Source organism: Sturnira hondurensis, unplaced genomic scaffold (assembly GCF_014824575.4).
Source record: "Sturnira hondurensis isolate 20B ecotype Veracruz unplaced genomic scaffold, ASM1482457v3 Scaffold0007406, whole genome shotgun sequence".
NCBI classification, from domain to species: Eukaryota; Metazoa; Chordata; class Mammalia; order Chiroptera; family Phyllostomidae; genus Sturnira; species Sturnira hondurensis.
In genome coordinates, this window is record NW_028080037.1 from 1,362,284 (window position 1) to 1,377,390 (window position 15,107).

The 15,107-nt window shown below is 63.5% G+C and overlaps 1 protein-coding gene across 1 annotated transcript in view; it reads left to right on the forward strand.

Annotated features, from left to right (window-relative positions):
* The window catches only part of TMEM132D (transmembrane protein 132D), a 114,869-nt gene extending 100,477 nt beyond the window's left edge, over positions 1-14,392 (forward strand). Inside the window, exons 7-11 of the mRNA XM_037052596.1 lie at positions 3,378-3,521; positions 8,872-9,077; positions 10,131-10,407; positions 10,998-11,189; positions 11,774-14,392. Coding sequence (XP_036908491.1) covers positions 3,378-3,521; positions 8,872-9,077; positions 10,131-10,407; positions 10,998-11,189; positions 11,774-12,946 — 1,992 coding nt within the window. The 3' untranslated portion in view covers positions 12,947-14,392. The remainder of the gene's footprint in view (positions 1-3,377; positions 3,522-8,871; positions 9,078-10,130; positions 10,408-10,997; positions 11,190-11,773) is intronic.
* Positions 14,393-15,107: the final 715 nt, after the last annotated feature.

A 15,107-nucleotide genomic window follows, 5' to 3' on the forward strand; every position in this document is an offset into this window, starting at 1 on the left:
TTTACCTTCCGGAGCAGAGGGAGGGGCGTCAGTGCCCCTTCCCCGGGAGCGGCCGGGACACAGGGGCTGTTTGACAGCGGCTGCTGGCCTGTGCGGTCAGAGCCCCGGGAGCTGGTCCTCAGGCCTCGTTTCCCAGAATACCGTTATTCGAAGGCAGGTCGCGTCTCCTCGTTAGAGCTTCCGGATTCCACATTTGCAAACCTCCGCCGATTTTGTGGAGGCCAGCAGCCCGCTCCTTGAGCCCGATTTTCATTCCCTCACTGTGATTTTCGGTCTTTGGCTGCTCACAGTGTCCCTCCGGCTGGGCAGGGAAGAGGCGGGGAGTGTGTTCCTTCTCCTTTTGTAAGAATGCTTCTCAACTATCCAGCTCTTAAGGAGTATTTTGCCCCTGGGTTCCCAGAACCTGCATTTCGATCCTGTGTGTGTGCACAGACCCGACGCCGGGCCAGGAAAGCGGCCTGGTTTGCGCAGCCCTCGAAGGCGGGGGAGGGGGGAGGGGTGGCTTCAGAGTCACTATACACTTCTACGTTCCGGGGGGGTTCTCTCTCTCTGAGTTTTTTGAACACCCATCGCAGAGATGGGCCAGGTTTCGATTCTTAAAATGTGTACGTGACTGTTTTTATTTGAATCCACTGACCCTTGGAAATACAGAGACTTAATCAGGTAAGCAAACTTCATCGGGGTCAGTTTCTGGCTTCAACCTCGTCCCCTGAGTCACGCTGACGTCCGTCACCAAGTGCGCCTCCGCGCTCCCTCCGCGTGCCGGGGCGGGTTTCACGAACCCACTCCTGCCCCTGCCAGAAGCCCGTGCTGGGGCGAGACAGCGGGCCCCAAAGGAGACACTGCCTGTGGGGAACCCCCACCCCTCCCCGGAAGCACGTGGGACCGCGGCACCGCATCCCTTTATCCGAGGTCCGCAGCCGTCGGTGCCGTTGTCCGTGGGAGCCTTCCGTCCGCAGCAGCTGATGGAGTCAACGAATAGTCGGTCTGTGGCCACGTCCTCAAGGGCGTCAGGACTGCTTGGTGAACTGGTTCGGCGCTTACCACATTTAAAAAGTGACAATGAATAATAAAATTAGAAAACAAACACGGCCTTAGGCCTCTCCTTGCAGCGATAACTTCCTTCTTGAGGGAATTACTGTATTGCTATCTAATCAGCTTAAGGAGCTAATTAAACAGCTGTCACTTAACTTCCTCCTTCTGCAAAGGGAAGCTAAACAGGATTGGAAATTAGTCGTGCAGAACCGCGGGCTTTGTGGCACCTGGAGATTTCTTCAGGTGGCCCCGCGCCCAGGCGGCGGGCTGCCGGGGTGGCCTGCAGAGAGGGGCTGGGGCCCTGGGGAGACGCTCACCTCGCTGGGGAGCACGGACAAGGAGGCAGGAGTTGAGAAGTCCCCCGTTTTCTCCCAGGGGGCCTCACAGCGGGAGGTGGCTTTCTGCCAGGACTGAGGTCACAGACTGGACTGGAGCCCGCAGGTCGGAGCAGCCTGCGCATGCGTCCCATGCAGGTGCCCCCGTGGTTTTCACGGAAGGTGACTGCACCGCAGGTACAGATCATGGGGTTGCACCCCCAGAATACCAATTCTCGGCCTCTCTTGAAAAACCAGGAGCCCTGCGACCCTGGCCCAGAGTCCTTGGAGCAGCGCTGGGCTGGGGCTCCCACTCCCCGCTTTGACCAGGCCATGCCATGGCCTCCCGGGACATGTGTCATGGCTGAGACGAGGTGCTGCTGTGGACAGGAGCAGCAGGGTGAGGGCTGCGCAGTCCCTTCCCCGGGGACCGGGGACAGGCGGGGCCAGAGCATGAAGCAGCAAGCTCGCCCTCCCTCCCAAACTGTCTGGAGTTGCTCTTAGCCGCCACCCTCGGTCCCCAGCAGGGAAACACGTGTGGCCTCTGCCCCCCAGACACAGCGGAAGTGGCACCTCGTTCTGACATCGCCTTTTCTCTTTCGCTGTGTTTGTACCCGAAATAGAACTGAATCAGCTTGGAAGCCCACAGAGGAGAAAAAAAATTAAAACCCCCGCCTGGGCCGAGGGGCTCTCTGAGGCCTGCGCACACTCGGACGGGAGGAGGCGTGCTCTTTGAAACTCGGCACTTTCCGGGCCGCACTCCGACACTCGGGGTGAACGCCGTGAGAACGAGCGCACTGCCACATCCACGGGCTATGCCCGCTGCGCCAGTCGTGGGCCCAGTCCCCTCGGGGAGAGTGAGGTCACGGGCAGAGATACACAGTCAACTCGAGGGGGACAGCATGGGGACGTGAGGGCCCGAACCCCCTCCCTGGAGCTGCGGTGCCCAGGCGGTGCCCAGGTGGTCAGCGGGAGGGCCTCGGGGCCGGCAGGGCAGACAGGGCACCCCCCCCAGCACCAGCCTCCGCCCACCATGTGGTGGAGGCTCCCTGGGGACCCGCCAGATGCGCTGAGACTCCTGGGAGAAACTCGCTGGGGACGCGTGGGCACGGGGTGAGCAGGATATACCCTGTGGATGCTGCAGGCTGGCAGGCCGAGTCTTGTCACGAGCGTGGGTCACATGGGGTCTCCGGTCCTGTGGTTGGAGGGAACGGCCCTGCAGGGACAGACAAGACCTAGGTCTGGGTTTGGGGGCTCAGTGCTCTAGTCTGAAAAATGGGCCCAGGGACCCCCCAGTCGGGCCTCTGCAACGGGAACTGAAGAGGGGGTGGGTGTGGGGCAGTGTGAGGCCAGAGTCCAAGGTCTGGGGGAGCAAGGTGAGGCTGAGAAGAATGGTCCTGTGTACAGCGTCCAGGGCTGGAGGGCCAGGGGACGGTGGGGGGGCTGCGATTGCTTCTCTGGTGGATCTGTATCCGTGCACCCACTCCTGTGGACCAGTGGGCATTGCTGGGCACCTCTGGGTCCTATGAGCAGAGGCAGACCCAGCTCCAGGGAGCCTGGACCCGAGAGCCATCTGGGAAGGGGCAGGAAGTGGAAGACAGCCGGGAGAGTGCAGACAGGGTGGGTCTTGGGCTGTGCACCCCTCACGCACCCCACAGGGGTCTCGCCTGAGCCCCTTGCACAGCCAGCCCTTGCTCCCCCACTGCCGGCGGCGGGCCACCGCGGTGGGATCACTCTGTGGGGGGCTCAGACCTGCTGGCCAGGCCGGCACTCAGACCCAGGGGCCATGTGGCTGGGTGCCCCCGCAGGAAGGGTGCTGTTTGCCATGCTTGTCGAGTGTGACGCTGGTGACGGGTTAGCTTGTATGTCTCCCCCTGGCCGCCGTGACCCCTGGGCGGGTGGGAGCGGTGGCTGGCTGAGCCTGCGCGAGGGGCTGGGCGGCATGTGGGGAGGGTGGAGAGGCGGGGAAGGCGGGGAAGGCGGCCATGCTCCGGAGGAACGTGATGGTGGCTGTGCTCCGTCTTGCAGGAGGCGGACATCCTGAACACGGCCGTCCTCACGGGCAGGACGGTGGCCGTCCCGGTGAAGGTGGTGTCCGTGGAGGAAGATGGCACCGTGGCGGCCCTGCCGCAGTCCGTGGAGTGCAGGTCGTCCGATGAAGACGTGATCAAGGCAAGTTGGCCCCTCCCCTGTCCCCACAGACCCGCCCACGTCTGCGTGCAGGCTTGGCCAGTGGCAGGGGTCTCTGAGCCCCCCAGCCCCCGGCACCTGCTGGTCCTGCAGCTACATCCATAGAAGAGGGTGCAAAACAGCCAGTAGAGGGGCCTGGCCCAGGGGCCCCCGGCCTAATGTGTTTGCTGGGACTGGTGGCGTCTTCCCAGCCACTGGTGGAGGACCCTGTGCTTCCACAGCAGGCCGGGAGAGAAGGGCGGGCTGCGGGAACCCTGGCTGACAGGTAGGACACCTACCTGTCACCGGTTGTGACTATGACAGGGGTCCAGCCCTGCTGCAGCCACATGGAAGTGATAGCTGGCCAGGTGCCGTCTCGGTTTTTGTAGCATCGTCTTCAGCAGGTCGATTCTCTCGCTCCTGACTGTTGCCTCATGGTTGCAAGGTGGCTGCCACGCCTCCAGCCACAGGTTTACAGTCCACGTGGGGAAAAGAAGGAAGCAGGAAGGGGCGCAGGATGAGATCTGGAAAGGAAAGCAAATCCCCAGAACCTGTCACTTGTGGCCTGTTGTCCAAAAGGCATCATGTAGCCATGTCTGTGCCTCACAGAGTTGAGGTCGAGACCACACATCACAACGGGGCTCTGTCGGGTCAGCGTGAGTTGGGGTGCACACTGTGGCTGGGTGCAGCTGGCCCTGCCTGAGAGGGATGTCCAAGGTGGGAGGGGCTTTCTCCCAGAAGAAGAGGGACAGTCAAAAAGATACAACTGTCAGAGGACGGTCCGGGTGTCTGCTTCAGTGCCCACACCCCGTGGTGACGCTGGAACCTGAACTCAGCACGCCTGTCCCAAATGGCAGGCTGCTGGCCGCCAGCAGCCTGTGCTCAGCTGCTGAGGTCTCCCTCCATCCCTGGGAAGCTGCCTTGTGAGGTCCGGCAGCACAGCCCGTGCACGGTGTGACCTGGTGGCGAGGGGCTCGGCTCCGGCGGTGGGCTGCCGAGACGGAGCGGGCCGCTGCTGGTGGCGGTGGACAGGGCATCCGCCTGGAGTGTCAGCTCCCTGCTGGAGGGACGACGATGGGAGTTATCTGTGGCTGCCTTCGGTCATGTACACAAGGTCCTTGGAGCAGGGCTGGCACAGAGCCAGGGCTCTGAATCATCCCAGCCCTGACTGGGCCCGGATGCGGCAAGCTGACGACACCGACACCAGATCGAGGAAGAATCACAAGGTGGGCGGAAGGAGAGCCGTGAATCACCCCGCCGCGGCACCTTGTCCTTGAGGGGAGTGAGCATCTCAAAGCTGGGTGGGGGAGTCCAGTGTCACATGGGGTGTATTGTCCATAATTCGGGTTTTCAGGACTCATGCCTTTGCAAGTGACAGGAAACCAGCTCCAACTTGTTTACACACGCGCCCATACAAATACTGCGTTGGTTCCTGTAACTTCAGTCCCATGAGCTTCAGGTACGGCTGTATCCAGGGGCTCAAGGAGTTCCCCATGGATCTGTCTCCATGTCTCGGCTCTTCTCCCCTGTGTGCCAGCTGCCATCTGGGGCAGGCTCTCCCGTGAGGGGCAGAGCCGGTCCCCAGCAGCTCCAGGTTCCCTCTCAGCAAGCTTCAGAGCCCCAGAGGAGAGGGCATGCTGGAGAGGGCATGCCCACGGCTCCCCAGCTGTCTTGGACATAGCTGTCACTGCCACTGGCACCATACGCCCACCCCGGAGTTCATTGGGTAGTGTGGGGGGAGGGGTCACACACGGAGGCCTGAGCCCCGTGCCCACATGGAGACAGAGGGGCCACCTCAGTCTGAGCAGAGCAGTGACACAGTACCGGATGCCATACCACCTGCCTGGTCAGGCCCTCCTGACGCCGACGCCAGGATGGCATTGTACAGTTAAGCGACTTATCGGGAGAAAAGCCCGTGGAGGGCGAACCTGGTGGTGGGGGGCAGGGAGAGGCGTGGCCAGACCCAGCCCCAGCCCAGGCCAGCGCACGCCCTCCGGGTGCCTGGGGCCAGTGCACAGGGCGGGCATCCCTCCTCCAGGGCTGAGGGTGTCCACTGTCTGGGTGCCGCACGGGTGCCCCAGGGGGTCACCGTTGACATGGGAGCATTCCGGTCACGAGCTGGGCGAGTTCTGGAGGTCCGCCCGGCGTGGTCCTGACCAGAGTCGCGCCTCGATGCAAAGACACCAGCTCTTATCCAGCGTTCCCCTGCGGTGGTGGCGAGACGCAGGGCTGACACCTGGGATGGGGGCCGCGTCTGAGGGTCATCAGCGTCCCCGCCCCGGGAAATTTAGGAATTTGAGACACATCTATGTAGGATGGATCACAATACTGTGTAATTATGATTATGTACTGTATGATTGTATTATGGTCATACATTGTACTATTCCACATGTATAATTTATAGCACATAATTATATATTTTGTGTATAATGTATTGCATAGGTACATATATACAAGCATATATGTACATACATTTTTCTGTTACTTCACGAACATTCCTGGTAAACATATTGAGAGGAAACTGTTTTTCTTTTTAGAACAATTGATTGCTCAGCTCTTCTTTCCTTTAAAAATGCTTTCATGCCACTCACAAAAAGCCACGGCCCGGTGGCGACCAGAGGTAGAGGTCCTTTGTCAGCAGAGGGCGGTGGCTTTGTGCGGGTCAATGTGGGTGGTCTGGGCTCAGCGGTGTGCGGCGACCACGTCTGAAACCGTTTGAGTGAGACCTGGCTGAGTTCAGTATTTGTCCTGTGGAAGCCTGGAAATGTTAAGGAAATATTTGCTTTTAATTTTGGTTCTTTCATTGAAAGTTTCCAAAAGCGGGGATTACGTGCCTTTAGCAGGAATTAATTAGGAGGGAATTAATTAATTAAAACATCGGTCGAGGGAGAGCAGATAAACCCCTTATCCACCATGAAGCACTTCTTGGCAGAAAGGACGGTGGGGGCCCACGGGGGGACACGCGGGCGGTGTCTTCTCTGCAGGGCGTGAGGCCAGACGACGGTGCTGACAGGCGGGGTGGTAAGGAGAGGGGGCCGGCGGCATTGGGGGTGGCAGCGTCAGGATGCCCTCCCCCCTGTCACATACCCACTGGGCTGCCGGGAAGATGCGCGTGCCCCCGAGCACGATGTGGGGCCTCCGCATCGCGGGGCGTGGGGCACCAGTGCGGGCTGGGAGGAGTCCTGGGGTGGGGGGCAGGACGGGGTGGGCCTGGGCAGGGAGAATTGCGCCTGCTGCTCCGAAGGTGGGGCCGTGAATGAAGGGCCGCGGAGTGGCCCCTGGGACTCTGCAGGGACCTGGGCTGGGGACGCGGGTCTCAGGGTGCACAGGCAGAGTCACGGGCAGAAGTCCTGAGTATTTGTGGAGACTGCGGAAAGAAAGCAGCCACAAATCACGAGTTAGAAAGAGCAGGGAAATGCCGGAAATGTCACAAAACATGAGAACAACAGAGTTCTGTGGAGCGACTCAGTGTGTTCTCCTGCGTCTTCTCAGCTGCGCCAGCTTTGCAGGGTCACCGCAGGGACCTCAGAAAACAGGGACGCCTGCTTCCACCCCGCCATCACCAGCACCGCCCTCGAGTCCTGGTGGGGGGCCTGGTGGGGGCAGTGCAGGAACTTGTGTCCTCCCTCCGCCCCCCAGCACTGGAGGCACAGTGGGCAGTGTCCCATCCCAGGCCTTCCCCGCCGCGCAGGACAGGCTCGTGGCACCATGGTGACCGGGAGGGCCGCCTGTTGCCGGCCCTCACTCTCGCCCCCTCGTGGTTGCGGCGGCCAGGCACCGGCCAGGCCCAGCTGGCCCACACGCTCTCCGACAGGAGGGCTCCCACGCAGCCTCGGGCCCCCGCAGACCTTCCTCCTCCACCTGGTCCTTTAAAACGTCTTTGGGCAGAAAAGCGAGCAGCTGGCACCAAGGTAGGTCAAGTCGTCTCCCCCAGTGGCACCCGGACACTGTGCTCGTCACCTAGAAAATGGCTCTCCACGAGGATGCTGGGGGGCAAGGCGCCGGGGGCTGACGCCACACTCAGTCCCCATGGGCCACAGCTCTCATCACAGCTGTCACCAACGTTACTTGCCATTTAGTCCAGGGTAAAACTAATTTTGAGAAGGCAGTACCTCATTTGAGAGATGGATGCAGACATTCCTTTAGGCCAGATTTAAACAGGAGGGTGGGTGGGTAGAATTTTAATACTCTTAGCTCCAGCGCTTAAAAAAACGGGGGGGGGGGAAGAAAAACGAGAGAAGAGACTACATCTCCCCACAAATGTTGGTGATACTTAAATAAGATCAATACAGAGCATTTAAGCAGAAAAAGAGAAATGGCGTTAAATCCACACCAGTGCCCGCTGTGCACATCGAGTCAGAGACAGCAGCTGCAGCCCCGTGACGAGGTGGGGGGGCCGGGGGCTGTGATGGGCCGCTCCTCCCAGCCCGCTGTGTGGCAGAGTGGGCTCCACAAATCCGCCGATGTGGACAGCTAGTCACATCTGACCAGGACGGACAGACCCTGCCCACCGGCTCCCCAGATCCTGCGTTGCTGCAGTTCACCTCAAATGTGCACGGTGACCAGGGGACAAAGGGATGGCAGTGTCGAGGCCTAGAGGGGACATTCTGTTGGCCAGTTCCTGTGGGACCTGTCTCGCTGTCTCGTGCTCAGGATGCACTGGGTGCCCAGCCACCCTCGGGGACTGGGGTGTCCTCCCAGTGAGGGACAGCCCAGCCTGGCCACCTGGCAGGGGCTTCCTGAGGAGGGGTCCAGGGTGCCTGGGGAGGTCTGTCCCTCCGGCAGCTCAGCAGTGATCCCTCCACAATACCCCCACACCCCCTCATTCATGACAATCCAACCTGATGCGGAATCGGAAGACATGGACGAGAAGCGCCCAGGGGTGTGGGCGGGTGGCCCTGAAGCGAGGACCGCCTGGCCAGGCCCTGGTGTGAGAGGCCACCTGGGCTGGCTCCGCCCCTGTGCTGTGGGCGGGGGTGGGGGTGGGGGGAGGGAAGCCCATCTGTTCCCCAGGCTTCAGCTACGAGCCCTCCGTGCCCTTGGCTGCCTTGCCTGCAGGTCATCGGCAAACCTGCCCTTAACAATGTCGACACAGCCTGGTGGCGCCTCATCAGCTCCCCGCCACAGCCCTGCCTTGCTCATACAGCCCAGCCCTGCTCTCTCGTCCCCGAGGGCCACACAATCGGCCACCCACTTGGCATCTCAGCCTCCGCTCTCTCAGTACCTGAGTTCAGATGGCAGATTCCCTGGCCCATCGTCCAGGGGTCGGCCGGGCTGCCCTCCCCTGCACTTTTCCTCCCTGACCCGTGAGTGGCCGGGCATGAGAAGAACGCCGGCCCATCTCTCTGCACAGGTGTCCGACCGTTGTGACTATGTCTTCGTCAACGGGAAAGAGATGAAGGGCAAGGTGGACGTGGTGGTGACCTTCAGCTACCAGCACCTCAGCGGGGCCCTGGAGATGACGGTGTGGGCGCCCCGGCTCCCACTGCACGTCGAGGTCTCGGACGCCGAGCTCAGTCAGATCAAGGGCTGGAGGGTGCCCGTCGTCCCCAGCGACAGGTGGGGGTGTCTGTCAGGCCCGGTCAGAAACCCGAGTCCTGTGGGCGGCTGACCATGGGGGTGGAGGGGCGGGCAACCTCCGGCGGGGTGGCGGCTGGGCCCCAGTGTCCCCCGCTCACGGCTCCAGACTTCCTTCCCATCTTCTCGGCAACTCCCCGGAAAGGACCTCGTCTTCTTCCCAGTAATCCCCGCGGAGTCCTGGCGTGATGCCTTGTCTTCCCTGAGTGCTTGTCTGCTTGTCCCTGGTCTCATCACTGGGGCCAAGGGGACAGACAGGGTGCACGACCCCTGGCTAGAGCCCGGGGGGCTGGCGGGAGCGACTGGCCTCACCTGCGTGGTGGCCCATGCCAGGAGAAGGGAGAACCAGTTGTAGGAAGGCGGCCTCGCTTGAACGGCCCACAAGCTCTGAGCTCGTGCCGCCTGGGGGGCACGGAGCCCAAGCCCGTCCCCCTGTGCCTAGGCATTGTTCTGACGGTGTGTGAGAGCGCTCGTCCTCGTCAGCCACGGCGGCCACCCAGTAGGTCTTCGGACAGCACAGTGAGGGCGGCGAGACTGCCACCCCAGGGGAGCCTTGTGTGGAGGGCCTTGTGTGGTCATTGGCGACCTCAGCCCTCCCAGGAGGTTGAAACTGGACCCCAGTTCCTCACTGGCCGTGGCCACGCTCAGGACCTGGTCACGCGGGTGTGTCCGTGGGGTCACTCCCAGCATGGCACCTGCCTCTTCGGAGCAAGCGAGAGACGAAGTGAGATCAGATCCCGAGTGAGAGGCAGCCCCGTCTGCTGACCCTCACCTGGCCGTGACATTCTCTCACTTCTGCTCTGACCTTGACTGGAGGAAAGCCGCTACGTCCGGTCCACAGTCAAGGAGGGGGGATTCCTGAGAGGGGTGGCCAGGCAGTGGGGTTCATGGGGGACACTACACACCTGTGCCTGCACCCCAGTCCCGTCAGGGCGCATGCCACGCCCACCGTCCAGTGATCTGGGCCCACAGCGGCCCCGCCCCTCACCCTCGGCCCAAGCAGCCGCCCCCCTAACCTGCACTGACCCTCTGCAGGCCGGCTCCAGACAGCGAGGAGGAGGAGGAGGACGCGGAGCGGCGCGGGCGGGGCTGCGCCCTCCAGTACCAGCACGCCATGGTGCGGGTCCTGACGCAGTTCGTGGCCGAGTCTGCCGAGCCTGGGGGTCAGCTGGCCCACCTGCTGGGCTCCGACTGGCAGGTGGACGTCACGGAGCTGGTGAAGGACTCCATGCAGGTGGAGGCGCCGCGGGTCGCCCAGCTGCAGAAGGGGCAAGTGCTGGTTGGCCGGGAGCTTGGGATGACCGCCATCCAGGTGAGGCGCCCCCAGAGGCAGGGGCGGGCTGCTCCCCGTGCTGAAGGGTGGCCGTGAGTGTCCCCTCGAGGATCCCTCGTGTCCCAGTGAACATGCCTGCCCTGGACGGGCTGGCGGCCTCCCCCCACCCCAGGCTGACTGACACGCAGAGGGCTTTGCTCCTGCCGCCAGTCCCGAGGCCTCAGCGTCTGCCCCACGCGGGACACCATAGTGCTCGGTGCTGTGGCGTTTGGAACAGCGCGTTCAGGTGAAGTTTCACACAGAGCCTCACGGCATGTGGCAGAGTGCGGCCCTGCTGGGGGCGAGTCACCCCATCAGCGCCAGAGCGAACCAGCCGGCCCCCACTGCTCCCCGCAATGAGGGCGGCCCCCGTCCCGCAGCCCGGTCCCACCCTGGACCCCATCTTGCTGTGACTTAACAAACACAGTATGTTTCCACAAAGGAGACCCCACTGTGGGAAAAAGACCCCGGGGGAGCCCCAACAGAGACGGGCCTGTCCTGGCTCTGTCCCCAAGCCTGGGCCTCGAGGACGCTCCGGGAGTGACTCTGGGGCCCAGATGGCTTTCCTCTTCCATGGTGTCCTGTTTCAGGTCCTGTCCCCACTGTCGGACGCCATCCTGGCCGAAAAGACCATCACCGTGCTGGACGAGAAGGTGACCATCACCGACCTCGGGGTGCAGCTGGTGACGGGGCTGACACTGTCCTTGCAGCTCAGCCCTGGGAGCAACAAGGCCATCTTCGCCACCGCCGTGGCCCAGGAGCTCCTGCAGAGGCCCCAGCAGGTACAGGGCTCGGCCAGCCGGGCGGTTCAGGGAGGCCGCAGCCCAGGAGGCGGGGCTCCCTGTGTCCCCCAGTTGGGGGTGGGGACAGCCTACAGGGAGTGTGCAGGGTCCCTCTCTGGCTGGTTTCAGTCGTCGTGTCCAAACCCAGACTGTGCCTGAGAGGGACAGGGACGTCCCGCTCCAGGCCTGGGGCCCTGTTCTGGGTGGGGGCGATGGACGGAGACCTGGCGTCACTGTGATGCTGTCTCTCACGCAAGCGGGTGACGTGGCAGGGGTCCTGCTGACAGTCCTGTCTGCGGATGGGGTGTCTGTCACTGCGCAGACTCGGCCCTGGGCCACCTTCTCTCAGCCCCTCGGCCCCCAGCCTCTCACGCCCCGGGTGCTGTCCCATCCCACGCACGCCCTGCCGTCTCCGGGATGCTCTCTCACTCGGTTCCACGTCCCCGTGACAGTTGATTTCCCTTTGGCCCCTTGGGGCCGCTCGCTCGCACACCTGCAGTTGAAAAGCCCTGGTCCTCCTGGTGCCCGACCCCCGAGACGAAGCGCCCCCAGCTCGGGGCCCGTCTGAGGGCTTCACTTTGCAGGAGGCGACCCTCAGCTGCTGGGTGCAGTTCAGCGACGGTGCGGTCACTCCCCTGGACATTTACGACGGGAGGGACTTCTCCTTGATGGCCACCTCCCTGGACGAGAAGGTGGTCTCCGTCCGCCAAGACCCCAGCTCCAGGTGGCCTGTCATCTCCGCGGAGTCCGAAGGGCAGGGTGCGCTGGTGAAGGTGGACATGCTTGTCAGCGAGTCCTGCCAGAAGTACCAGCGGAAGAGTGTGCTGGCCGTGGGGACCGCCCCCGTCAGGGTGAGGTTCAGCCAGAGCGACGCCAGCCCCAACGCCAGTGACAGCGGACACACCGGGGCGGAAGTGCGCCCCGGGAGCAACGGCAGTAACGGGAGGCCCCACCCGCCCTCGAGGGAGTGGGGCGGCCACGTGGGCCCATCACTCAGCAGCCCTTCCGTGGGCACCATGGGCAGAGGACGGGCCACCACAGAGAGGTCCAGCTTCCCGAGGAAGCCTGGGCAGGAGGGCCTCTCGGATGGCATCAGCAGCTGGCAGCCCATGCCCCCCAGCCGCACCCGTGTCCCCACCCAGGTGGGCCTCCCGGGAAGCAATGGGGACGGGGACCAGACTGGCCTCCTACAGGCCTCCCGGGGCCTGAGCGACCTGGAGATCGGCATGTACGCGCTGCTGGGCGTCTTCTGCCTGGCCATCCTGGTCTTCCTCTCCAACTGCGCGGCCTTTGCCTGGAAGTACAGGCGCAAGCCGGAGCCCTTCCCGGAGCAGGAGGGGCTGAGTCACCCCCACGACTGGGTGGGCCTGAGCGGCCGGGTGGAGCTGCTGGGGGGCCACGCCGACTTCCCGTCCTCCCCCGACGAGCGCATCGCCGCCGTGGACAGGGGCCCGGACTTCGAGGAGAGCAAGTTCCTGCTCGGCACCGGCTCCCAGAACAGCCTCGGCGGGCAGCTGTTCACACCCGCAGGGACCACGGGCGCAGACGAGGACAGTCCGAGGAGCGAGCCCCCCACGTCCCCCACCTCCAAGAGGAAAAGGGTGACGTTCACCACCTTCACCGCCACCCCCTCAGAGGACAGAGGCCCCACCGCCGTGCACACCACAGGGTCGGGCCTTGAGGACCAGGTGGACTGGGTCTGCCCGGCCTTGCCCCCTGGGGACGGCCCCCCAGCCAGGCTCCGGGACAGTGTGTAAGCCAGCAGGCACAGACCGTGGCTCTTGCACGCATTCCCGCCTTCTGTCTGTGGCGGGCGGCACGGTGCCCCCGGGGAGGACAGACAACAGGACAAGATGCGGCCACCAGTCCCAGAAGACGGTCTGGCTCGGTCGGGGAGCCCGGGTCCCCATGGACATGCCTCTGTCCAGTGGCAGCACCGAGGTGTCCATCCTGCGTGGCAAGATTGTCGTGACTTCGAAGGAGATGGGTGCGGAGTCTCTGAGCTGCTGGGAGCACCCAGGAAAGCCCAGCCCTGTCCCCACCATCAGAGCGACGGGGGCAGTGAAGTCCCCGTGGCCCCGCCTGTCAGGGCTACAGGCGAGGGCTGACCTCGGTCAGGTGGAATGGGGTCCACGGGGAAGCGCGCCGCTGGACGTGGGGCGGCCGTTGCTCTGAGAGTGGGAGTGTGAGCTGCCATCTCCCAGAGCCTGGGCCACAGCGGCGGCCTGGTGTCGGCAGACCAGGACATGGTCCGCCGGGCGGACAGGCACCAGGGCAGAGGACAGGTCTGTCTGAGCAGCTGGGCGCTCCCCTCCGTGGGACCTGGGGACGGGCCTGGAACCCAGTGCAATGGCCGAGTGTTTTTCCTAGCAGGCCTGCCCGTTCTGTGCGCACGCGCCTGCCACCTCTGCGAAGGCCGTGGTCCCCTGTGGCCGTGGGGACCACGTTGCTCCACTGCGTTTCACTGCGTCTCTCCATGGCTCTTGGTGTTGCTCCCAGCCACGGCCACTGAGAAGCCTCGCTGGGTAAACAGTGGTCGCAAGGAGACCAGCACTGACGGACCCTCGTCCCCACTTCTCTGGAGGGGATGACAATTCTGAGCCACCCGTGGGGCCTGTGCAGGACGAGGAGCATCAAGACTGTGGTGTCTAAGGAAGGCTGGCAGGAAGCCTGTCCCCACTGACAGGGGGCAGAGTGTAGGGGTCATGACCTCTGAGAGCAGGGGGGACCCTGATGGTAGCTTGCCCGTGAGCTCTGTGAGCACACGGTTCTGGTCAGGCCTGCGTCCCCCAAGTCAGAAGGGCTCTGGGACTCCTCCGACACCCCCCAGAGGTTAAACCTGCAAACACAGAGGCCCAGGGAGAGCTGAGTGGGCTCTGGGCCACTCACACCCAGGCACAGGCGGTGGAGCCCTTGCCCGGATGGGAGGGTCCTCAGGGACCGGAGGCCCTGCTGTGCTTCCCTCTCTCTCTCCCTGGGTCCCTCCTTCTGTCCCTCCCAAGGTGTCTCTCTGAGCCGGTCCCTCTGCTGCTGCCTGTCTCCCCCCCCCACCACCCACTGCGCTCAGCTCTGTCTGCACGTCACCAAACCCTCCTCGGAGGACGCATGTGGCCCCACCGCTGACACTGTGACTCTCAGCATACCCTCCCGCCGAGCTGCTCCCTGCTGTCCTGAGGCCACCGCCCCCAGAGGCCACCACTCCTGTGCCCAGGCTGATTCACCAGGTCTTCTGGGTGGTTAACTGTCACCTCTTTCAGTGACACTCGCAGCCTGCTTTTCCTCTCGTGCTGTTCTGTTTCCTGCTGCGGCCGCCCTGCCGTCCATCCGAGAGCAGACTGCATCGCAGGTCAGGGGCGTGATACACACTCATAAACCTCCCGGCCGGGCGCACAGGGTCCGCCTCTGGCACGTTTATGGCTGGTCTCTGTCCTCCTCACGCTGACCTCTCCCAGGGGCCGGCATCAATGACAGACGCTGTCCCCATGCCACGGCCTGGGTGAACAGAAGCCCAGGTTTGAGGCTGCGGCGCGGGCCCCCCCACACCGTGTGTGCTGCGCTCCACAGCAAGGCAGTGAGGACAGGCGCCGGGCTGTGAGTGTCCCCCCTCCGGGACCTGCACGGGTCTGCAGACGTCCACATGCAGCCTCGGCTGAAAGCTGCTGGGACCCATGGCAGGCAGCCTCCCAGGGACCTGCTGCAAGGGAACTTGCGCCGTCCTTCCTTTGGGTCGCCGGCACGCTCAGGTGTCAAGTCCCGTGGCGTGTCTTGGCCGTGGTGACTCCGGGCTGGGTTGGGAAGGTGGGTCTCCAGGTGCCTGTCCTCGGCACGGCCCGGGACGATTTCACAGAAGGAAGTGGTGGCATGAAATCCTTGGGTGGCTGTGAACAGTGTCAGGTCTGTTCGAGGGGCGACCACAGA